The sequence below is a fragment of the Pseudorca crassidens genome, chromosome 1 (assembly GCF_039906515.1).
Source record: "Pseudorca crassidens isolate mPseCra1 chromosome 1, mPseCra1.hap1, whole genome shotgun sequence".
NCBI lineage: Eukaryota > Metazoa > Chordata > Mammalia > Artiodactyla > Delphinidae > Pseudorca > Pseudorca crassidens.
Window position 1 is genome coordinate 92,945,322 of NC_090296.1, and position 26,370 is coordinate 92,971,691.

Below are 26,370 nucleotides of genomic sequence, written 5' to 3' on the forward strand. Positions count from 1 at the left end.
TGTTGGAATTTCTCCAGAAGAAGAAGAGACAGACTAAGGTAGAAGGATTTTTAGAAATTCTCTCTAAATTAAGAGCATTAGTACATGGCCTTTGTAATATTTCTTTTAGCTACTCAGAGGCCTTCCTTACTCATTTCTAGATTCTTAATTGGTTTTCACATAGTTGAAGTGGTCACGTTAGTGACAGCTGGTCTTGTTGAAAAGTGATGTTGCAATAGATCTCAAAAAACTAGGGCTTGAATACTTCTGAAAGAAGCACATAAACCCTTTTAGGTCTCTTGGGGGAACATTTGTTGGTATGGTTAATTTAGAAGCAAAATTAAAAATACATTCATTTGTTCAAGGAAGAACTTGGTAAGTTTTTCCTTTCCTATCAATATATTTATATTTTTTGGTTGAGTTCATAGAAAGTTGTGTTTGTAAATAATATATGAGTTTCGGATCTAGGAATATATTTGTACTTCCTTCTCTGGTCAGCTAGGTTATCATATATGTCAATTAAATAGAACACAGTGCTAGGTAATATAAAAAGATGTGACATGATTATAGTCCAAGAAAACTAAAAAGCCCTGGACTTTACTTATTGGGTATGGGGGATATGTAGGCATGCATCGTGAATGTCTGAAAAACTTTTATAATGTCGAAGTTTATAAATTCAAGATTTTAAAGTTTAATATTTATTTTTTCATATTAAAAATGATACATTTTCATTCAAGAAAACTTGGGAAATAGAGAAACATATGGAGGATAACATCTGTGATTCTATCAACATTTGTTCATTTAACAGATATTTACTGGGTGCCTGCTTTGTGGCAGGAGTTTTTACTTTGGATATACAGTACAGTATATAAGATCTCAGTAAAAATATGCTGAAAGAAAGGAGGTGCCATAATTTACTGAATTATTCCTTGAAAGTTAGATTTCTTTAGTTTTAGTTTTTCACTGTAATAAGTATACTTTAACAAATATTCTGGGTATTGTGAGTATGGTGTGTGTTTAGAATTATTTTATTAAGATAAATTCCCATATGTGAAATTATTTGACCAAAGGGTATGAACATTTCAAGACTCTTGACTTAAATTGCCAAATTGCTTTCACAGAGTTATCCTATTTAAACCTGATGTCAGTAATGGCTGTAAAGGCCTGTTACACCATTTCCTCACCAGCATTGGCTGTATCATTTGTTTTATCGTTGCTTATTATAGGTGAAAATGGTATTTAATTATTGAGCACTTTTCAATGGTTCTTTTACAAAGTACCCCATACTTTGCCATTTATCTTATGAAATATTATAGACTTTAGTTTTTTGATTTAAGGTACAATTAACTGAGCTTCTCTCAATAGGTGAATAACTTATTTTGAAGTACAAAAATAATTCTAGGTAGTGTATTGTGATTATAAATTACTAGGGAAGAGCCAAAAACTTTACCATATATATTAAAGAGGCACATATAATAGAACCTAATACTTGTTTCTCAGATACTCAACGTATTTTTTCCTCTTAAAGTTTTAAGTCAGAATTTATTAATTTTGAAGATCATAATAGCACACTACTAACTTAAGCTTCTTTGCTTTAGGTTGCACTTGTTTTTCCTGGACCTAACTCTGTTTCAGTAAAAGAAATTTCTTTTCATCTCCAAGAAAAGATTCAAAATAATGTTGGAGGCAAAAATGATGACCTTGACAAGCCATTCATTAAACGCAAGAAAACTGAAGAACAGGATTTGAATGACAGCAAGTGCAAAGACACAACACTGAAAAAAATTGTATTCATAGATAGCACCTGGAACCAAACAAACAAAATATTCACTGATGAGAGACTGCAAGGTAAGAAAAAAAATGTTGCATGTTTTTGATTGTTCTGTCCCCCAACTTTCATTTCAAAGAACTTCAAACCTACAGATTTATTGCAAGAAGAGTTGCATTGAATACACATACATTTTGCCACATTTGCTTTATTTTTCCTCCTCTATTATATGTATGTTTGTGTACTTAGATATCATATATGTTTTTGGTTGAACCATTTGAAAGTAAGTTGCAGGCTTTGCAATACATCACCCTTAAATACCTAAGTGTACAACTTTTAAGAATAATTGCCTAATCACTATACCGTTATCACTCTAAGAAAATTAAGAAAAGTTCTGTGATATCTCATATGCAGTCCACATTCATATTTCCCTAATTAACCCCAAAATATCTGTTGTAGCTCTTTTCCTCTGATGCAGCATGTAAACTCAAATTGCATTTGGTTATTATATCTCTTTAGTCTCTTTTATTGTAGAACAGTCCCCTGTTTTTGTTTTTCATGACTTAGACTTGTGTGAAGAGGATAGGTCAATTGTCTAAATGTTTCAATATTAGATTCAGTTTAAATATTTTTGCAAGGATACTTCAGATAAGGATAAATACAGGGTTGCCCATGACAATTCCAGTTTATATCTATTGTTTTGATATAATTATTAATAGCATCCCCTTTCACTCTCAGAAATGAAGCTGTTTGGCTGATTAATTATATGGTTAACCTATTCATAGCTCAGGTTGTATACATCAGATCAGGAGGATATAATGTAAGTTGTTCCATTACTGCTGATAACTTTAATTCCTTGATTAAAGTGGTGATTGCCAAATTTCTCCATTATAAAGGTTATTTTCTTCATTGAAATTAGTAGTAATCTGTGGGGTGATGCTTTAAGACGGTGAACTATTCCCAACTGAGTGGTTTTTTTTTTTACTGAGTGGTTTTAGTATTTATTGATGACTGTTGCCTAAATCAGTAATTACAATAAGGATTACAAAATGATGAAATTTTAATATTATTATTTCTTCTACATTTGTTAGCTGGCATTCTTATGTAAAGAAGAGCTTTTCTTTTTTTCCTCTCTTCTTTTTTTCTCTTTTTGAGATCACTGTGGTCTTATGGATTTCCTTTAAGTTCAGTATATTATAATGTATCATGATTGTATTCTTTTTGATGTCCAAATTGTCTAAAATTTTGCTATTGGGAGCCCTTTAAGTCCTTTGTGGCATGTCCTAATTAGTCTTTCTGTTACAACAGGTTCACTTGTACTTTTTTTCCTGCCCCAGACCTAGAATTAATTACTTGAAGGAGCTGTGGTTCTTTTAGTGGGGAATGGTATTAGAAACCAAGATCTGGTAAATTTATTACTGCTTGGATGTCGTTGCTTCAGTGGACAGAGCCAAAAGAAATAAATAGATATATATTATGAGTTCACATGGATAGTTCCAATTCAGATTTAACATTAGTTTCTTTTGTTTTATGTTTGTATGTTTTTCTCTTAGAGTGAAAAGCTTAGTGTCTAATAATAATGGTTTAAAAAAGTTGCTTTACTTGCCCAATAACACAACTAGTAATATGAAGAATGTTACTTGTCTTGTTCCCTTGCACCTTACTCAGTTCTTCAGTCTTTCTCAGCAGTTTCTCTAAAAACTTCAGGTTTATTTCTAGCTCTTTGATGGCTTTATTTGTGTACCATGTATGATTAGAAAGCAAAAGAGCTACCCAGTTGGTATTAGGCAGTTTCCAAAACAGTTTCAAACTGGGAGAGCTTCTCCCAGGCAATTGTTAAAAATATCCATCCTCTAGAAAAGAAAGTTTATGACACTTTTTGGAATCCTGTGATAATTAGTCCCAAGCTAAAGTGAGCGACAATGCTAGATTTACCTAACTTTATTTATATCGTTTATATCTCTTGAAAACAGCATACATGTTAGAAAGATTGCTTTGTCATTCTAATTCTGTGTGCTTGGGTGTATGTGTGTGTGACAGATAGGCAGAGAGATAGAGACAAAGAAGTGTGTGTGTGTGTGTGTGTGTGTGTGTGTGTGTGTGTGTGTGTGTATGAGAGAGAGACAGAGACAGAGAAAGATGACGGAGCATAAGATTTACAGCATTGTTGCTAATGTTTAATAGATGAAACCCTAAAGTCCCGCTCTTTGGAGTACTGCCTGCCACGTTACCTTGGATGGTTACAGCAGCAAGTTACTCCTCAGTTTGAAGATTTTCCTGAGCCTTTTCTTTAAATTACTTTATATGGTAATTGAAAAGGTCAAATGAAGAACGTAAGTGATAACACTTGAAAAAATTGTAAAAGGAACTATTGAGGTACAATTCAAATATGTTTTCAGCCGTTGTGCTTAAGGCTTCAAATCACATTTGTACAAAAAATTTCTGTTTCTCAGATCACATAGAAAGTATCATATATTTCAATTCTGTGCTACATCAGAATTTTAAAAGGGATTTCTTAAACCCTTCAAAATCATGAAGTAAATGGATTTCTAGAGTCAGTCTTCTCTGCGTGCCCTATTTCACCCCCTGCCTCTTCTGGCTCCTCATTGCACCACAAGAAATATTTAGGGCTTGGCATATTTATAATCTCTACATATGTGAAATACCAGTTTCCAGATAAGCCAAGTTACTTCCACAAGAAACAGCCCTTTTTTGTTATAAATCATTGCCATTAGGTTTTAAAACGGTTTATCATTTGATAGGATTAAACTGAACAAACCAACTCTAAACCTCAGTTTAAACCCTCAAATGTAGTGTATTGGAATGTTTGTTTCTGTTATCTTATTATGAATGTTGAGATTAAGAATCCCCTTAACAATGTAACATACTGTTTTGCCAGACTTTACAGACAGAGAGCTGTAGATGTTTTACTGCTGTCAAAATAAAACATTTGAAGTTTGAGTGCCTAATTTAATCATAAAATGTAAGCCCTCAAGTGAAAAATGGCATAACATCCTTGAAGATCCACCACAGAAAGGCTTGGGGGAATGCAGTGGGGAAGGATGGTTTCTTTTTGTTGGAGAAGGAGTCAAAATTGTTAAAACTAGCATTCATCACTTCAATAAGTGGTGCTGGGAAAACTGGAGAGCTACATGTAAAAGAATGAAATTAGAACATCCTCTAACATCGTATACAAAAATAAACTCAAAATGGATTAAAGACTTAAATGTAAGACCAGATACTTTAATAAAGGAAAACATAGGCAGAACACTCTTTGACATAAATCAGAGCAATATTTTTTTGGATCCATCTCCTAAAGCAAAGGAAATAAAAGCAAAAATAAATAAATGGGACCTAATTAAACTTATAAGGTTTTGTACAACAGAGGAAACCATCATCAAAATGAAAAGACAACCTATTGAATGGAAGAAAATATTTGCAAATGATATGACTGATAAGAGAGTGATATCCAACATATATAAACAGCTCATCACATCAGAAAGCAAATAATCTGATTAAAAAATGGACAGAAGAACTGAATAGACATTTTTCCAAGGAGGGAATACAGATGGCCAACAGACACATGAAGTGATGCTAATCATTAGGGAAATACAAATCAAAACCACAATGAGATATCACCTCACACCTGTCAGAATGGCTATCATCAAAAAGAACACAAGTAACAAATGTTGGTGAGGATGTGGAGAAAAGGGAACGCTCGTGCACCGCTAGTGGGAATGTAAATTGGTGCAGCCACTATGGAAAACAGTGGAGGTTTCTCAAAAAACTAAAAATTGAACTACCATATGATCCAGCAATTCCACTTTTGGATATATATTTAAAAAAAACTAAAAACACTAATTGAAAGACATATGCACCCCAGTGTTCATAGCAGCATTATTTACAATTGCCAAGTTATGGAAGCAACCCAAGTGTCCATCAACAGATGAATGGATAAAGAATATGTGGCATGTATGTATGTATGTATATATGTGTATATATATATATGTATGTATATACATACATATATATGTATGTATATATATACACATAAACACATACAAACATACACACAGAATAGAATACTACTCAGCCATAAAAAAGAATGAAATTTTGCTATTTGCAGCGACATGGATGGACTTGGAGGGCATTATGCTAAGGGAAATAAGGCAGACAGGGAAAGACATATATGATATCACTTATATGCGGAATCTAAAAAATACAACAAACTAGTGAATATAACAAAAGAGAAGCAGACTCACAGAACAAACCGATGGTTACCAGTGGGGAGAGGGAAGGGGGGAGGGGCAATAGAGGGGTAGGGGAGTAAGAGATACAAACTATTAAGTATAAAATAAGCTACAAGGATATATTGTAAAACACAGGAAATATAGCCAATATTTTATAATAACTATAAATGGAGTATAACCTTTAAAAATTATGAATCACAGTATTAGAAATTTGTAACATATGATATCATACGGCATACTTCAATTAAAAAAGATTTGCTCTTTTTAGATTAAATTATTATTTAATTTTGCTTTTTTTCACCTGTATGTGGTTTTCAGGACTCACATTGTAAACTTACCATTTTGTTTCTAAATTTGTAGCTAGAGTTTATTCATTTTCACTGCTGTGTAATATCTGATTGTGTGAACATACTACAGTTTACTCTGTCTCCTGTTGGTGACACAATTGAATTATTTCTAGTTTTTGCTGTTACACACAGTGCTACTATGAACATTCTTGCACATGTGCAAGCTTCCTCTAGGAAACGAACCTAGAAGCGGAATAGCTCTGTTGTTACATATAAGAATGTTCAGTTTTCCGAGATAATGCCACCTGTTTTCCAAAGTGTGGGTATACAAATTTATACTCCCATAATTAATGTGTAAGAGTTCCCATCGATCATAATCCCTCCTACCATTGTCTTGCCAAATGTTTGATTTTTGCCAATAGAGTGGGTATAAAGTGGTATCTCATTGTATTGATAATGTGCCTTTCTCTAATTACTAATTGGACCGAGCATCATTTTGTTTGCTTATTTGGCCATACACATGTCCTGTTCTATGAACTATCTATGTCCATCTTTCTAGTGTTTCGTTTTTCTTATTTATTTGTATAAATTCTTTATATATTCTAGAATATAGATAATAATGTTTGAAATATCTTCTTGCAGTTTGTGGCTCCTCTTTTAAATTTCTTTATCTTTTGGGGAACTGAAATTCTTAGTGTAGAATTTATCCATCTTTCATGTTTACCACTTTTGTGTCTTTTAAAAATCCTCTCTACCCCAAGATATTTCTAATAATTTGTTCATAGATGTAAAAAAATATTTTCTGTGTATGTCAGAGGTGTTTCTTCCTTTTCAGTTCTTGTGCATCTAATTAATTTATTATTTTTGTATTGCTGTGTTAACTAAGACCTCCAGTGCAGTATTGAATGGAAGGCTTGTGGAGGTCATCCCTGTTGTATTTCAGTCTGATGATCATTGTCTTTTAAATGGCAGGTTTAATCAGTTTGTATTTGCTGTGAGTATTGATTTATTTGGACCTATTTCTATCATCTTAATTTTATTTTTATTTATCTTGCTCTTTACTACTTTTTTCTTTTCCTGGCTTTTCTTTTTATTTTTCATATTCCATTTTTTAATGTTCCTATTTTGGTTCTTTTAGGGAATTGTACTATGCACATGTAACTTAAAAAAATTCAAAGTCAAACAATATTTTTACCTCTCCTTTTGAACACTGTAAGGCCTTAATACACTTAAGCTTGATTCATCCCCTCCTAGTTATTGTTATTTTCTTCATTATTTTTTGTTCTGTCTTTTATTTTCAGGCCACAAATTAGATATTATTATTGTTTTTCTTTAATACTGGCATCATTTCTTTGGATTTGCGTAGATGTTTACCATTTTCTTTGCTCACCATTCTTATAACTTAGACTGTTTTTTCTGAAATACATCTAGAAATTCATTCCATTGGATCTCCAGTTGGCATATGTTTATTGGCATATTTTTGTTTGTCTATTAATATTTTTCACTCTTGTTCTTGATATATAGTTCTGCTGGGTAGGTAATTTTAGGTTGCCAGTTATTTCCTCCTGGCACTTTGAAGATTTTATTCCAGAGTCTTCAATATTTTATTGTTCCTAATAAAAAGTCTCCTGTCATTTTGATTACCTTTCTTTTGTATATGATCTATCTGTTCTCAATGGCTACTTTAAAAATATTCTCTTTAGTCTTGCTCTTTTGCAGTTACACTACTATAAGGAGGATCTCTGCACTGATTTCTTTGTATTTATCCTCCTTGAGATACATTATGTCATGTATCTGTGACTTAGCATTTTTTAAAATAGTTTCTGAAACAGCCATAGGCATTATCTCTTTAAATGCTATCTCTCATCCATTCTCTTTGCTGTCTCCCACAGAACTCCTATTAGATATATATTTGATCCTTCATATCTCTTAATATCTTGATATGTTTTTATATTATTTATTTCTTGTCATTCTCTGCCACATTTCTTAGGTAGCTGTTAAGTTAAATTGAGGCGTGATAGTAGGAAATCATTGATGACTCAGAGGTTCCTAATCTGGGTCAGTGGGCCAATTTTGATATTACCTTCTTCACTTTTATTTCTCACTTTAAAATAAAATACGATTTTTAGAAAGTATTTGCAAACTAAATATAATGTGAGTGAGTATTGGTCTAAGGTACTAAAAGCATTCTGGGTTTGTATGTTGACATCTGAGTTGTAAGAGATGAGAGTACTATTGTATGATTTCATGAGTCATTTCCTTTTTAAATATACAGGAGCAAGGCATTAGCTGACTGCGTTATTGAGTCTCTGAAACACAGATGTGACAGCTAATGAAACAGCTCTAGGTACTCTGTTCATGAACATAATAGCCAAAAAGTGATAATCCAGAAGTAGTTTTAACAGTATTAAGGACCACTAACCTGCCTACCTGGTCTCAGTGAATTTCAGAACAATATTTTAAATGTCAGTTTATCAAGGAAATGAAACTCTTCTGAAAATTGATGAATTTAGTCCTGTCACAGATTAAAGTCAAAAAAGACACTGGCAAGTAGAAGACAGAAAGAGATGAACATCTTAAATGTTAACTACTTTTAACCAATTTGGTACAGGTCCAAGACTTATACATAACTGTCATGGATAAGATTTCATCCTGTGTTTTATATTGCTTCCGTATATACCTTAATACATTTGAGAAAATATCCTATTTGGAATTGGGATTGAAGGAATTTAAAGAAAATCCTTAAAGTAATTAAGGGAAATTATTATTGTACCACACCCTGTGGTTAACAGGAAATATTTATACTTCTCTTATTTGTTTTTGGCAGGGTTGCTACAAGTTGAGTTGAAAACAAGAAAAACTTGCTTTTGGCGCCATCAAAAAGGAAAGCCAGATACCTTCCTTTCCACAATTGAAGCCATTTACTACTTTCTGGTAGATTATCATACTGATATTTTAAAAGAGAAATACAAAGGACAATATGATAATCTTTTATTTTTCTACTCTTTTATGCACCAGTTGGTAAAGAATGCCAAATGCCCTGGAGACAAGGAAACAAGGAAACTTACCCATTAGTTTTTAGGAAGTCATTTAATGTAATTTTATTTTGCTAAAATCAATAAAATTATAACTGTGCTTTGTTTATTCCTAGGAAATATTTCTGTATAATGTCTGTAAGACCACTTGAAAAAATAAGGTTTTATTTATTTTACTTCATATTTTTTAAAATGAAGTTATTTCTAAGGGAGTTTTCAGAGATAGTGTTGGCTGAAAAATTCAACTTGGCATATCTCAATTTTATTACCATATTTTAATATAATAATGTGTTGTATTTATATATATATGTAATTAGATATAATTAGATATTTGTTTAGAGATCTTCATATCTTTCCACCTATACTCACAGAGTCTCCTCAGGTAATTTGTTTAAGGTTAATGATAAACATGGGCAGAACTAGAATTGTAGCTCCAGTCCCATAGGGCTATTTCTTCTTAAGTCCACCCTGTCTGTGGTGGACATTTGTTGCTTTTTTCATCTGCCTGGCATCTTTTTTAGGGAGAAATTGCTAGCAATCATGTCCTATCATAGGGATGGACGTATGACCCGGTTTAGCAAGCAAAGTGCCTAGTGATTGATCCAGGGATGAGCACATGTCCCAACATCCTTCTTGATAAGTGATATGGTTGCTCTAGGAGATAGGGTTTATTTTTCAAAAAGCAGTGGTTAAAAGCACAGACTCTAGAGCTAGACTATCTAAATCTAAGTCTCAGCTTTCTTTTTTCACCTACCAATCATTTGTCAGTTTCTTCATTTCTGAAGAGATGGTAATACAGTAGCTATTTTAGGATTATGGTGAGGTTTAACTGAATTAATGTATCTAAGGGGCTTTCAACAGCAGCTGGCATATACTAAGTGCTATAAATGTGTTTACTCTTTTTATTATTTTATGAAATTGTGAAATAAGCATGATGTATATAATCCTAGAGCTACTGGTGACATCTCTGCTGCAGGTGGCAAGAACTTGCCTTAGAATGAAGCCAGCAAAAGAAAGCAGAGTGGAGAGATAAAAAGACTGAGTCCTGAGGACATCATTTAATCATCTAATCTAGCTGCTTGTGAATGGAACCCTACTGTGCTGAATAGCTTCTGTTTGCCCTCTGGATCCACCCTCCACTCTTTCCCATTCTGCTCTCTGCTCTGTGAGGTAGGTCCCCTTGACCACTGGCTTTTGCTTGGGATCAGCAAATGGAAGCACTGCAGGAGATTGAAGGTTGAAAGGAAAATGAAATTATTTATTTCCCTTGCTCCTTTCCTGGCAGGTCACCATGGGTTGGGTGTGTCCTTCTACTGAAGGTCATCCTTTCAGGCATCCCTTTCCCAGCAGTTATTCCAGTTAACTTCAGGCCCATGCTCCCTCCGTTTACCCCTTTTCACTTATATCGTGATGAGTCCAGGGTATTAATAGCCCCAGAGTAGGTCATTATACCTTGCTGGTTTTCCTAAACCCTGCCTATACCTTTGTAAATAGTAATTTTATTATATTTTTCTCAAATGTCCCCATTTGAAGTTGCCCTCTTTCTGGGACACTGACTGTTAAATTTCACCCATGTGGGTGCTAGAAATAACAGTACATTTCCCAAAGTATACTCAGTGGGACACGTGTTTTTATGAATAAATGAGTAATTGGTAAAATTTGTTTGCCGCACCTTATATTCCCCTGTTAGAGATTCAAAAGGCACAAGATGAAAGTGCTGAAAAGTCCTGAAATAAACATTTTGAACTTTATTTAAGTTAGTATTTCTTAAACTTATTTGAATAAGTAATACCTGCTAATATACTGTGGAAATAGAACATTTGAAACATTGTACTTTAGAGCAGTCCCTGATTAATATATATGCGGCAGTTGAGGCCTAAAGAGATTAAGTAACTTGCCTATAAGGTCACACAACTAATTAGTGGTAGAACCTTATCTAGAATCTAGGACTTCTGATTTGGTTCAGTGAGGTCACCATTATATTATGCTTTTCATTAAAAGGAATATGGATTATATAAGGTTTGAATATTATTAGTCCCATACTCTTAGCCAGATAAACTAGCTGACTTGCCTATTAGTTAATAGGCAATAACTGGCTAGCAGTTATTTTTCAAGAATGGAATTAAAATGGATTTCTTCATGTTTAGAACTTGACCTTGGGAACAGAAGAAGGCCTGAATTGATTTAAGCAGGGCCAAAGTTGGATTCCTCTGGGCTAAATTTGAACTTTCCTGAGCCAAAATCTATTGCCATTTAACTGGCTCTCCAAACCAACAAAATATAATTGTTAAAAGGGAGAGGGGGGGAAAAAGAACTCATTTGCCCCTATCTTACAGCTGTCTTAAGAAAGATAACCCATATACTCCATAAGAGCCTAATTTATAACTAAGCCCAGAAAAATCTTAAGTTTTTTCCCCCCAAGTAATAATAATACCTGTTTGAACAATGAATTGTCTGTACTTGTCTTGTTTTTCTTTGGTATGAAAGACTGTAAAAATGACAGTAGTTTTTTACTCCTCCCTGTATTCTTTTTTTCATGCTCCTTTGAAGTACATTCTCAAGTACTTTCTGGGCCATATGTATTTCCAAACATCTGGTGTATTGCTACTTACTCTTGTGCTACTGCTGTCACCATAAACACATACATGGCTGGGTTAGCCTCCTTGAGGGTGAGACATGCATGAAGCAGAGCCAGGTTACCCTGGTCACCCTAGCTGAATCCTGTCTTCGATTGGCTGATAGCCAGTCAAGCCCCATGTATGTGAACCATCTCAGCCAAGATCAGCAGAACCACCTAACTGACACCTATCTGATTCCAGATTTGTGAGCAAGGGAAGTCCATTGTTATGCTTCTGAAGCCTTATAGCTATTATTATACAGCATTATTGTGCCCATATATGTCTCATCTTTGGATATAGTATCAGACACACCTTCCTCAAGTGCCTTCTCACATTCTTGGCCCCACTGTTTCCTAGGCCACCAGCCACTTTGCCATAGCTACCACCCTACATAGTGACACACTACTAGCAGGCTGGAGTGATTCTTTGCCTGAGGTCAACTAGCCACGTGCTCAGAATCTCTGGCCCATCCCAACGCTTCTGGACTCAAGGAAGCATCATGCCACAGGGTTTCCCCAGTGATTGTCAAAAGGGCTAGATGATGCAATCTGGAAGAGCAGTGAAGTTAACTGTCTGGAAAACTTGGATCAATGGACTAGAAGAAGCCATTGGACAAATTCCTCTCCCTTCTCATGGACCATTCTGAGGCATAGTTTTTCACCCTCCTGCCCAGAGAGGTACCATGTAGCTAAACAATTGTACTTGCCAAATTATCAGCAGTGTCTCTTCATGGCTTTTCATGAAACAGAAGCCAAATGCTATACAGTAATTTATCAATTTGCATTTGCTCCCAATCTCTGCTAGCCTTACTCCCTTACTCTCACCAGCCTAGATTGCCCCTTCTAATAAAGTAATAGATTTAATTTTTGCCTGAGCCTCTCTTTTCTAGAGAAGCCAGGTGGTTTAGTCTGTATTTGGTGAGGAAAGCAGATTCATTAAAGTATTACATGAATGAAGAGCTTTAATAAAGGAATTGGGGTTCACCCAAATATGGGAGTTGCTGGGGAAATAAAGGTCTGGAAGACCAGCAGAAGAGAATTAGAGAAACATTCACTAACTAATTCGGCCCGAGATGTTCAAAGTACTCGTGGCTTAGTTTGTAGAAATGTATATGTATTGAACATACCGCTTTTCTAATTTCCTTAATCTTTCTAGTAGCCCTTTGATTTAGCTGAAAGGCATCTCTTTAATTCTTTCAGCGGTTGTACAAAATAAGTGTATAGTTAGACCTTGCTTGGTCTTTTACTTGAGGCCATCATAATGGCAATACCCTGGATTTGTTCTTTGTCCTAAGGTTATATTTAATGATCAAACATTTGATTTGGTGAAAAACAATTTCATTTTCCAATCTAGGCTCTATATTCCCTCTCAATAATACTTACATTACCACTTCCTTATTTTTGAGCTTGTCTTAGAGTACCTTATAAATTGCAGTGAATAGCAGCCAGCTTATTCTTTCAAAATTCTGCCTCAAACTCTCACCAATGCCATGAGGGTATTAGGTACATTTCTGTCTTCCATGTTACTGCAGATGATAATTTTACCACACTTTTGCCTCCAAATACTGACAATTAAAAGACCCTAGTGTGGGGGCCCCTTAACCAGTCTCAGCCACCCAGCCACAACCCTCTGTGTCCAGTAACCTGGATGATAGAAACCAGCTCCACAGAGAGAAACAAAACAGTAAAATAAACCAGGAACAATGCTTCACTGAAATGTTCCCTGAGTCATCAGCACTGCAGACACAACACGGGATCTTCAGCATCAGGTTCAAAAGTCAGGGCTCTGGGTCACAAAAAATGTGGCCCCTTACCACCTCCTCAGTGGAAAGAACTGTGTGTGTTTTCTTTAGGGTGATAGAAACAGCACACTGAAGCTGCAAACATTTAAATGCACACCACAGGCTGTTAAGGGTTGTAAACTTCTTGAGTCCAGGCAGAGAAAACAACAGCCCCCAAAGGAGAAAAAGTTTACTCACCCATAAAGTTCATGAGTAAGAGAAATTTTTAATTTGTACATTATTTATGACTGTGATTAACTACTTGGTCACCTGAATAAAAGGTTGTATAGGAAAAAAAAAAAAAGACCCTAGTGAAAAGTTTGGCTAAACACTCAATGAGCCTGCAATGAAGACCACCACCCATCAATAACACTTGGTGAAAGACTCCAAATTAGAAAGAGGTGGGGGAAATCCAAAGGAAACAGACAAGCAGAGAATGAAAGGGAAAAAAAGAACTAAATATCTTCAAAAAAAAAGAAACTATATTGTATTCACAAAACAAGAATGGTATAGTATGAAAAAGAACAAGCACTAGACAAAAAAGAGATCCTGGGGAGACCTTCAAGATGGCAGAGGAGTAAGAGATGGAGATCACCTTCCTCCCCACAAATACATCAGAAATACCTCTACATGTGGAACAACTGCTACAGAACACCTACTGAATGCTGGCAGAAGACCTCAGACTTCCCAAAAGGGTCTTGGTGCTCCAACCAGGTGTCAGGCCTGTGCCTCTGAAGTGGGAGAGCCGAGTTCAGGACATTGGTCCACCAAGGACCTCCTGGCTCCACGTAATACCAAATGGCGAAAGCTCTCCCTGAGATCTCCATCTCAACACTAAGACCCAACTCCACTCAACGACCAGCAAGCCACAGTGCTGGACACCCTATGCCAAACAACTAGCAAGACAGGAACACAACCCCACCCATTAGCAGACAGGCTGCCTAAAATCATAATAAGCCCACAGACACCCCAAAAAACACCACTGGACCAGTCCTGCCCACCAGAAAGACAAGATCCAGCTTCATCCACCAGAACACAGGCACTAGTCCCCTCCACCAGGAAGCCTACAAAACACACTGAACCAACCTTAGCCACTAGGGGCAGACACCAAAAACAACGGGAACTATGAACCTGCAGCCTGCGAAAGGGAGACCCCAAACTCAGTAAGTTAAGCAAAATGAGAAGACAAACACACAGCAGATGAAGGAGCAAAGTAAAAACCCACCAGACCAAACAAATGAAGAGGAAATAGGCAGTCTGCCTGAAAAAGATTTCAGAAAAATGATAGTAAAGATGATCCAAAATCTTGGAAATACAATGGAGAAAGTACAAGAAACGTTTAACAAGGACCTAGAACTAAAGAGCAAACAAACAATGATGAACAACACAATAATGAAATTAAAAATTCTCTAGAAGGAATCAGTAGCAGAATAACGGAGGCAGAAGAACAGATAAGTGACCTGGAAGATAAAATAGTGGAAATAACTACTGCAGAGCAGAATAAATTAAAAAAAATTAAAGAATTGAGGACAGTCTTAGAGACCTCTGGGACAACATTAAATGCACCAACATTTGAATTATAGGGGTCGCAGACGAAGAAAACAAAAAGAAAGGGACTGGGAAAATATTTGAAGAGATTATAGTTGAAAACTTCCCTAATATGGGAAAGGAAATAGTCAATCAACTCCAGGAAGCACAGAGAGTCCCATACAGGATAAATCCAAGGAGAAACACGCCAAGTCACATATTAATCAAACTATCAAAAATTAAATACAAAGAAAAAATATTAAAAGCAGCAAGGGAAAAGCAACAAATAACATACAAGGGAATCCCCATAAGGTTAACAGCTGATCTTTGAGCAGAAACTCTGCAAGCCAGAAGAGTGTGGGAGGGCATTTTTAAAGCGGGCTCTGGAGCGGCAACACAAGCTTTAAATGACACATTGAACAAGATGGACTTAATTGATATTTATAGGACATTCCATTCCATTCAAAAACAACAGAATAAAAAAAAAACACAACAGAATAGACTTTCTTCACAAGTGCTCATGGAACATTCTCCAGGATAGATCATACCTTGGGTCACAAATCAAGCCTTAGTAAATTTTTAAAAATTGAAATTGTATCAAGTATCTTTTCTGACCACAAGGCTATGATACTAGATATGAATAACAGGAAAAAAATCTATAAAAAATACAACACATGGAGGCCAAACAATACAGTGCATCATAACCAAGAGATCACTGAAGAAATCAAAGAGGAAATCAAAAAATACCTACAAACAAATGACCATGAAAACATGATGACCCAAAACCTATGCGATGCAGCAAAAGCAGTTCTAAAAGGGAAGTTTATATCAATACAATCCTACCTCAAGAAACAAGAAACACCTCAAATAAACAACCTAATCTTACACCTAAAGCAATTAGAGAAAACCCTAAAGTTAGCAGAAGGAAAGAAATGATAAAGATCACATCAGAAATAAATGAAAAAAATGAAGGAAATGATAGCAAGATAAATAAAACTAAAAGCTAGTTGTTTGAGAAGATTAAAAAAATTGATAAACCATTAGCCAGACTCATCAAGAAAAAAATGGAGAAGACTCAAATCAATAGAATTAGAAATGAACAAGGAGAAGTAACTACTGACACTGCAGAAATACAAAGGATCATGAGAGATTACTACAAGCAACTCTATGCCAATAAAATGGACCACCTGGAAGAAATGGACAAATTCTTACAAAAGCACAACCTTCTGAGACTGAACCAGGAAGAAATAGAAAATATAAACAGACCAATCACAAGCACTGAAAATGAGACTGTGATTAAAAATCTTCCAACAAACAAAAACCCAGGACCAGATGGCTTCACAAGTGAATTCTATCAAACATTTAGAGAAGAGCTAACACCTATCCTTCTCAAACTATTCCAAGATATAGCAGAGGCAGGAACACTCCCAAACTCATTCTGCAAGGCCACCATCACTCTGATACCAAAACCAGAGAAAGATGTCACCAAAAAAGAAAACTACAGGCCAATATCACTGATGAACATAGATCCAAAAATCCTCAACAAAATACCAGCAAACAGAATCCAAAAGCACATTAAAAGAGTTATACACCATGATCAAGTGGGGTTTATCCCAGGAATGCAAGGATTCTTTAATATACGAAAATCAATCAATGTGATAGACCATATTAACAAACTGAAGGAGAAAACCATATCATCTCAATAGATGCAGAAGAAGCTTTTGACAAACTTCAACACCCATTTATGATAAAAACCCTGCAGAAAATAGGCATAGAGGGAACTTTCCTCAACATAATAAAGGCCACATATGACAAACCCGCACCAACATCGTTCTCAATGGTGAGAAAACGAAACCATTTCCTCTAAGATCAGGAGCAAGACAAAGTTGTCCACTCTCACCACTATTATTCAACATAGTTTTGGAAGTTTTAGCCACAGCAATCAGAGAAGAAAATGAAATAAAAGGAATCCAAATTGGAAAAAAAGTTAAGCTGTCACTGTTTGCAGTTGACATGATACTATACATAGAGAATCCTAAAGATGCTACCAGAAAGCTACTAGAGCTAATCGATGAATTTGATAAAGTAGCAAGTTACAAAATTAATGCACAGAAATCTCTTGCATTCCTATACACTAATGATGAAAAATCTGAAAGAGAAATTAAGGAAACACTCCCATTTACTGTTACAACAAAAACAATAAAATACCTAGGAATAAACCCACCTAAGAAGACAAAATACCTGTATGCAAAAAACTATAAGACACTGATGAAAGAAATTAAAGGTGATACAAACAGATGGAGAGGTATACCATGTTCTTGGATTGGAAGAATCAACATTGTGAAAATGAGTATACTACCCAAAGCAATCTACAGATTCAATGCAATCCCTATCAAACTACCAATGGCATTTTCCACAGAACTAGAATGAAAAATTTCACAATTTCTATGGAAACATAAAAAACCCCGAATAGCCAAAGCAATCTTGAGAAAGAAAAACAGAGCTGGAGGAATCAGGCTCCCTGACTTCAGACTATACTAGAAAGCTACAGTTATCAAGACAAGTATGGTACTGGCACAAAAGCAGAAATATAGATCAATGTAGCAGGATAGAAAGCCCAGAGATAAACCCATGCACATATGGTCACCTTATCTTTGATAAAGGGGGCAAGAATATACAATGGACAAAAGATAGCCTCTTCAGTAAGTGATGCTGGGAAAACTGGACAGCCACATATAAAAGAATGAAATTGGAACACTCCCTAACACTGTAGAGAAAAATAACCTCAAAATAGATTAAAAACTTAAATATAAGGCCAGACACTATAAAACTCTTAGAGGAAAACATAGGCAGAACACTCTATGACATAAATCACAGGAAGATCCTTTTTGACCCACCTCCTAGAGAATTGGAAATAAACAAAAAAAGTAAACAAATGGGACCGAATGAAACTTAAAACTTTTGCACAGCAAAGGAAACCATAAACAAGATGAAAAGACAGCCCTCAGAATGGGAGAAAATATTTGCAGATAAAGCAACTGACAAAGGATTAATCTCCAAAATTTACAAGCAGCTCATGCACCTCAATATCAAAAAACAAATAACCCAATCCAAAAATGGGCAGAAGACCTAAGTAGACATTTCTGTAGAGAAGGTATACAGATTATCAACAAACACATGAAAGGATGCTCAACATCACTAATCATTAGAGTAATGCAAATCAAAACTACAATGAGGTGTCACCTCACACCAGTCAGAATGGCCATCATCAAAAAATCTACAAAGAAGAAATGCTGGAGAGAGTGTGGAGATAAGGGAACCCTCTTGCACTATTGGTGGGAATGTAAACTTACCCAGCCACTATGGAGAACTGTACGAAGGTTCCTTAAAAAACTAAAAATAGAACTACCATATGACCCAGCAATCCCACTACAAGGCATATACCCTGAGAAAAGCATAATTCAAAAAAGTCATGTACTATGTTGTTCATTGCAGCTCTATTTACAATAGCCAGGACATGGAAGCAACCTAAGTGTCCATTGACAGATGAATGGATAAAGAAGAGGTGGCGCATATATACAATGGAATATTACTCAGCCGTAAAAAGAAACGAAATTGAGTTATTTGTAATGAGGTGGATGGACCTAGAGACTGTCATACAGAGTGAAGTAAGTCAGAAAGAGAAAAATAAATACCGTATGCTAGCACATATGTATGGAATCTAAAAAAAGAGAAAGATAAAGGTTTTGAAGAACCTAGGGGCAGAACAGGAATAAAGTCACAGAAGTAGAGAATGGACTTGAGGATATGGGGAGGGGGAAGCATAAGCTGAGACAAAGTGAGAGAGTGGAATGGACTTATATATACTACCAAAGGTAAAATAGATAGCTAGTGGGAAGCAGCCACATAGCACAGTGAGATCAGCTCAGTGCTTTGTGACCACCTAGAGGGGTGGGATAGGGAGGGTGGGAGGGAGACCCAAGAGGGAGGAGATATGGGGAAAGAAAAGAAGGGAGAAACCAAAAGGGAGGAGAGGGCATCAAGAAAGCAGCAAAGGGAAATCCCAGGATTCATCCATTCAACAGAAATTTTTGGTTGCCTACTACATGCCAGATTCTTTTCTAGGTAATGGATGTAGCACATTAGGTAATAAGTGCTAAGAAGGAAAGTAAAGCAGAGTAAGAGACAAACAGTGACTGGTGCACGAAAGAGATGCTATTTTAATAAGGTCATCTTGGAAAGCCTCAATAAGGTAGAATCGAGTAGAGACCTGAATGAAGGGAGAGAAAGTGAGTGTGCAGATAACACAAAGAATGGCATTCTGAGGAAAGGGAACAAGTATGTGCAGAGGCCCTGAGGCAACAATATACTTGGCATGTTTGGGAAATAGGAAGGAGGCCAGTTTAGCTGGACCAACTTGTTGGAGGGGAAAAAGTGGTTGAGGACTGGACCATAGTGGAGTAGGGATAAGGGGTCACATCTTTAATGCTTTGGAGACCATGGTAGTTGTTTGGATTTTACTCTGAGTGAGATATGAAGCCATTGGAGGGTTTAAGCAAAGGAGTGACAAGATTTGACTTATATTTTTAAAGGATTATTCTGACTCATTTGTGAAAAATAGACTGTAAGAGGGTAAGGAGTTAAGTAGGAAGATTAATTAGAATACTATTTCAATAGTCCATGTGAAAGATGATACTTGCTTGGACAAGAGCAGTCATGATAATAAAAGAGTGGTAAGGAATGGTCAGATCCTGGATATATTTGAAGTTAGAGCCAAAGGTGATTTGCAAATGGATTAGGTGCTCTGATAGATATGGAGATGTGCTGCCTTGATCCCCCTTCCAGGAAAGACTTGATGAACCTCAGGAAGTGTGGAGGACAGAAATTCTCCAGCTGTCAGCACTTCATCTGCAGCAGCTATAGAAAACACTTTACCTGAGGTGACATCCTCCCTGGATCTGAGGACCGAACACAACGGGGATGTAAAACCCTTGCCATTTCAGCCTAATGCATCACATTATGTCAGGCAAAACTCACTTCAGAGCTTCCTCCTTTGCAGCTTGACTTCTTCCTCTGCACAATCTGCTTCTTCCCCTTACCTTGACAAGTGCTCTGTGATAAATATCTTGCAGCCCAAATTCCATCTCAGGATCTTCAAAGAACCGTACTGTGACAGTTGGTCCCAGTAGTGGTCTAAGATGCCTGTGAGGAACCCATCACATGTGGCACATGGAACATAAGGAGCCCCTGGCTCAAGGTGGCAGCTTTCACCAGTGGTAAAATGAGAGAGTTCACCTGTGGAAGAGAATGAACTAGTGAGTGCAGGATATCAGGTACTTGAGACTCATGAAGGAACTCATAGAGTTAAGAATACCAGAATTGGATGGCTAAGTACCACTGATGCTCTACAGAAAGTGGGCCTCTTTAGTTGCACACAAAGCTTGTCCAGAACTGAGTAGTCTGAGTGGCTGAACTGGCGATTGTCCTAGGAGAAGAAATATTGGAAGATCAACCACAGGAAGTCTGAAATAGAGGCCTATGGATGGACATATTGGCACTGAGTGTGAGCATGAACAGTGAAGGTCTTTGTATCCCATGTAACACCCACCAGAGAGCATCCACTACTGAAGAGGCACTAAACAATAAAGAAGACTGAATAAATTGCCCAGTTGACATCATCTGCCTCAGTCATTGGCCAACTGGTACTGGCCCTTGGGCACATGAATGGAGTGTCCACTGGAGAAGGGATGAAGACAGAGTGTGGGTTCAACTGATCAAGGCTAATTTAGCTTCTGCTGCTGCTGAATGCCCAAACTGCCAGCAATAGAGAGCAACACTGAGCTCCTGATATGACACCATTCCTTGAGACCAAGTGTCAAGTTGGCTACGTTAGGCCCCTTCCATCCTGGAGTGACCACCTGTTTCTTGTTACGGGAGTAGACACATATTCCAGATATGGGGTTGCTTTTCCTACCCAAAGAGCCTCAGCCAGCACCACCATCTGAGTGTTATGTAATATTAGATTCACTAGCATGAGATCTCACATAATGTCACATCAAACCAGGGAACCTGTTTTGCAAAAAAAGGAAGTGCAGGAGTGGACCCTTATCCACAGGATCCACTGATAATGTCACGTATCTCACCACCCAGAAACTGCTAGCTTGACAGGGCCTCAGAGCAACCTGCTGAAGGTACAGCTGAATGCCAGTTTGGAGGCAATACTCTGAAAGAGTGAGATGCCATACTCCAAGATGTATTATATGCATTGGATCAAAGATATTTGTATGGCACTGTGCCTCTGTACAAAAAATATGGGTCTAGGAGCCAAGGGGTGAAAGCAGAAGTGTCCCTAGCCCTTACAATCACTTCTAAGGACCCTTAAAGTGCTATTTATATTTCCTGTCTTCACAACTCTGAACTCTGCATATTGAGAGGTCTTGGTCCCTAAAAGGGATACACTTCTAAGAAATAGAGCAAAAATTCCATTTAAATATAAGCTGCAGCTGCTACCTGGGTACTTTGGGCTCCTTGTGCCCAGAGACCAGCAGGCAAGAAAAGGGGACACCTTCTTGCCAGGGATAATTGACTCTGATCATCAGAAGGAGATAGGGATCCTATTACACTCACCATTAAGGTAGGAAAGAGTAAATATGGAGCCCACTTAACAAATTGTGAATATAAAGAGAAGGTATAGCAATTCCATCCTGATAAATGCATGATGGCAGAAACTCAGACCCCTCAGGGAATGAGGGTCTAGGTCACAACACCAGGTAAGGCAACAACAGCAGCAGAGGTGGTAGTGGAGGATGAGGGAAATCTAGAATTGATAGTGGAGGGGGGAGATGACAAGTATTCTACAGCCTTACTACAGCAGTAGGGACTGTAGTTTGTCCCACTAACCTCTAAGTTCCCCTCAAGAAAAGAGGCCCCTTCACTCTTGTAGGAGCTGCTTCCTAAACATACATGGAGAAATAGACCTATATGAAGCAAGGGGTGGATTGTGGTAAGCAAAGAGATATGCTGTCCAGATTCATCTTCAAGAAAGGGCTTGCTGCCCAATCGCAAGGAATGAGGTCAGCAACCTCCAGCTTCCAGTTTCTTCACAGTCTAGCTCAACTGCAGATAGCCACTTTGCTTCAGGTCCTGCCCTTCCTACATTTGGTGACTGAGTGAGATCAGCTGCATGCAGCTGCAGAAGTGACCCCAGCACACATGGGGAGCAAAAAATATAAACAGTCAAACAGTGAATTAAGAGAATTTATAAATGATTGTTATTATTTTAAAACACTACATTTTTGGGGGTGATTTGTTATTCAGCAACAGATAGAGAAATTGGCATCTGGAGTAGCATGTAATCTTAACAAAATGCAGAAACATATGGTACTGGCTTTAAGACTAGGTAGCAGGTTGGGGATTGGAAGAGTGTCAAGAAGACTGCTAGTGGAGGCTGAAAGGTGATTGTGGTAGACGGAATAATGCTCCCCTACCTCAAGATATCCACATCCTAATCCCCAGAAACTATGGATATGTTACCTTACATGGTAAAAGGGACTTGGCAGATGTGATTAAGGTTCTTGAGATGTAGAGGTTACCTTGGGTTATCCAGATGGGCCAATATAAACACAAGGGTCCTTAAAGTGGAAGAGGGATACATAAGAGGAGGTCAGAGTGATACGAAATTAAGACACTGTTGCTGGCTTTGCAGATGGGCGAGGGGAACCACAAGCCAAAGAATGTGGGCAGCCTCTAGAAGCTGGAAGAGGCAAGGGAACATATTCTTCTCTAAGAGCCTCCAGAAAGGAATATTGTTCAGCCAACATCTTGATTTTATTCCTGTGAGATCAGTGTTGTGCTTCTAACCTACAGAACTATATAATAATAAATTTGTGTTGGTTAAGCCTGCTAAGTTTCGTGTTATATTACACAAGCAGGAGAAACATAATACAGGTGGTTAGAAGGCTATTAGCCTTGAAGAATAGTAAACAGACTCTTAGTAGAGGGTGGAAAAAGTCAGTAAGGAAATTATTAAATGGGGGAAAATGTAGGACCTGAGTTATATGGTAACAGAATGCTTGGCAATACTTCTGCCTGCCATAACAAAGAACATAGAAAGTGAACTTGGTGAGTTTATAGATCTCTTAAGGAGATTTCCAGGCAGAGTGATGAAAGTACCAATTAACTTTGTACAGCTACGGATGATAATGTACAAGAAGAGAGAAATGAGCTAACGAAGGAACTGTTCAATTTAAAAGAAGAGTTTAAAGGAAATATTTCCAACCCAGTGCTTTCCTTTTCTTAGGAAAAAGGAAGAATGACTGGCGGGCAGAGCCAGAATCCCAGAGGGAGGAGCCAAGAAGCAAGGTGAGGGATGGATTAGGAAATCACCACTAAAGGGATGAACAGAACCACAATCAAAGACTATCCGTTGCCTTTAGTGTAGAGGCCCTCAACAACAATTGTAGTTTTGTGTCTCCCGTTTCCCTGACCCCCTTTCTGACTGGGAGTGTTTGTGTGGTTTTTCTATCCTAGAAAATCTGGACTGAGAGAAGCCACCCCCAAGTAGCTGCACCTGAGGAACAATACCTGAGGCATTTTCTCCACATCTGGACCTGATTTAGATGATAAGAGATTGAACTTAAACTAATGTCATCATGGGATGAGACTTTTAGGGTACGGGGTGAGTATAGTTTTGCATGTAGGTGGGACAAGAATTGTGGCCAGATGGTGGACTATGATAGTTGTCAAAGATGGCCCCCAAATAATTCTTCGCCTCCCCGTACAAGCATACCACTCTTCTCTTCGAGGAGTGGGGTCCATTTTCCTTCCCCTTCAATCTAGGCCGGCCTTGTAACTTACTTTGACCAATAAAATGTGGTGAAAATAAGGCCTGACAGTTTCCATTTTCATGCTGCTGGAGTCCTGAGCCATCATGCTAGAATTCCATGCTATCCTGCTGGAGAGAAGGATCACATGGGGAATCCCTAGAGACACCACATGGAGAGAAAGGCCATATAGGGAAGAAATGAGATGCCCCAATCAATCACATTTTCAAGGCCTCAGACAAGTGAGAGAGGCCTTCTTGAACCTTCTAGCTCAGCTTAGCAACCATCTGAATATAGCCATGTGAGTGATTCCAGCTGACACCATTTGAAACAGAAGAATGACCAGTCAATCCACAGAAACATGAGAAATTTTAAAATCATTTGTTTTAAGCCAGTAAGTTTTGGGATTTTTTTTTATGTGGCAATAGATAATTGATACAGAAATAATTTTGTTTGCAGAGGAGAGCTTAAGAGAAAAAGACTTAAGAAGAAAAGACTTGTAGAGAATTGGGGGGACAGACTTTTCCTTTTGAACTGCTTCTCCTTTAGTTGACTGATGGTATCTTCATCAATATAATTTTCTTAAAAATTGTGTGAGCCTTATTTAGCAAATTAGTCCACCCCATTAGACAAAAGCCACTTCCATAAATCTCTTCTAGGCAGGCCCCTCCTACCTTGGGCTGAGAATCCAAGTGCTGTAGAAAATGCCCGCAGTATTTATTCTGTAGCCTTCAGGGCCTATGAGGCATTGCTTGACATCATTCTAAAATCTTAAAGGGTCTTACAGCCTCTAATTTATTATAACCCTGATACTGTGTTTTATTGTTGGCACTTTGGGCCTTTGTCTTTGCCCCAAGATCATTTATGACATTGAAAATATTTTTCTGGCTGATAAAGATGGGAATAAAAAATGGTAGAGAATACTTCTTAGGCTTCTGGATGTGCTAAGAGTTTATAAGAGATGACATCTACATATTTTACTTTCCTCTCTAGACTCATCATAAAAAGCTTTGAAAATTTAATACTACTTTTTTAAGCTTGAATATAAGTTAAACTTAGAGGTAATATCTATTTTGTTATTAAGTATATTATAAATATTTATGTTATTGTAATACAGTACAGTCATAACAAGCATCCATGAGCATTTAACAAACAACTGTTAATTTCTGAAGCAGAGAAGAACATGAGTGAAAGTTCTGGTTAAATTTTTAGAGTGAAAGCTAACTATTTATTAGCTTAAGAAATAATTTATGTTTGATTATCCTGTATGAAAGTGTTGATGCCAACTGGTTCTCTGCTGGGAGTTCAAAAAACAACTCAAATATGTATAAAAGAATATCTTATTTCCTCTTGACACCAATAACAATGTTTACAATCTTATTATCAAGGGCAATGGTTTCTTTTAACACATGTATATCCTTGACAATGCTGCAAATAGACTCAAATTTTCTAATTATTGATGGCTCCTTTTTCTTTAATTGATTACATATTTGGAATTTTATAACTATCCTGAATTTGAGAAAAATTGCTTTGTTAACCTCAGGGATTTTTTAAGTCTAAGTATAATGGATTGTAAAGATAATGGAATTTTTTAAAGTCTAGATTTCTTCCATTCTCAGAGAAGATTATCTAATCTTTTTATAACTTACTATAGAGGATTTTTTTTCACAGTGATATGTTATTAAATGTTTGCTATTGTAACCTTTTTTTCCTCCAGTTTCTCAAGCAAACATTTCACAAACGCTTTAGGAAACTCTAGAGAAACTTTTAATAATTTAACACACAATAAATTCTGATTTTAAAGCACTTAGGAAGGAAGGAAGGAAGGGAAGGAAGGAAGGGAAGGAAGGAAGGAAGGAAGGAAGGAAGGAAGGAAAGGGAGACAATACATTGAACCAAGTAGCCTAATGTTTTATAATCTTAGGGGATAAAATTCCTTTTTCTCCTTTCAAGACACATTTCTCTGAGAACATGTTTTTTGTGTTTAAAAAACAGAAGTCTTTGTTACTTTTGGAAAATACTTTTGTAAAGTTAAAAATATTTTTCAAATTTAAGTCTGGACACCTCAATTTATTTTCACAATGGGAAATGAAAATAAATGAGGAGCTATTCCAAAAGTAAATTAATTTTACTTCTCAGATGAAATCAATGTATAGAGATATTTAAAACTGGAACATGGTATCTTGAGAAGTCCAAGCTATCCTTCTAGTGATGTGGCAGATCCTTGGAGGCAGGCACTACGTGGAAAGAAATGCTACACAGGGAATAACTGAAATGCCCCGGTCAATAACACCAAAGCCCCAC

At 36.8% G+C, this 26,370-nt stretch overlaps 1 protein-coding gene across 6 annotated transcripts in view; it reads left to right on the top strand.

The window, feature by feature from the left end:
* DTWD1 (DTW domain containing 1) overlaps positions 1 to 26,370 on the top strand; it is a 51,965-nt gene that overhangs the window by 9,743 nt on the left and 15,852 nt on the right. For 3 of the 6 annotated variants that reach the window (XM_067746570.1, XM_067746579.1, XM_067746563.1), the window contains 2 exons: positions 1,578 to 1,827; positions 9,112 to 9,419. In XM_067746570.1, the coding sequence (XP_067602671.1) occupies positions 1,578 to 1,827; positions 9,112 to 9,359 (498 nt within the window). In that variant the 3' untranslated portion in view covers positions 9,360 to 9,419. Of the gene's footprint in view, positions 1 to 1,577; positions 1,828 to 9,111; positions 11,770 to 23,543; positions 23,606 to 23,773; positions 23,922 to 26,370 lie in introns of those variants that run through there. The other 3 variants (XR_010945547.1, XM_067746586.1, XM_067746555.1) reach the window with 3 other exon arrangements.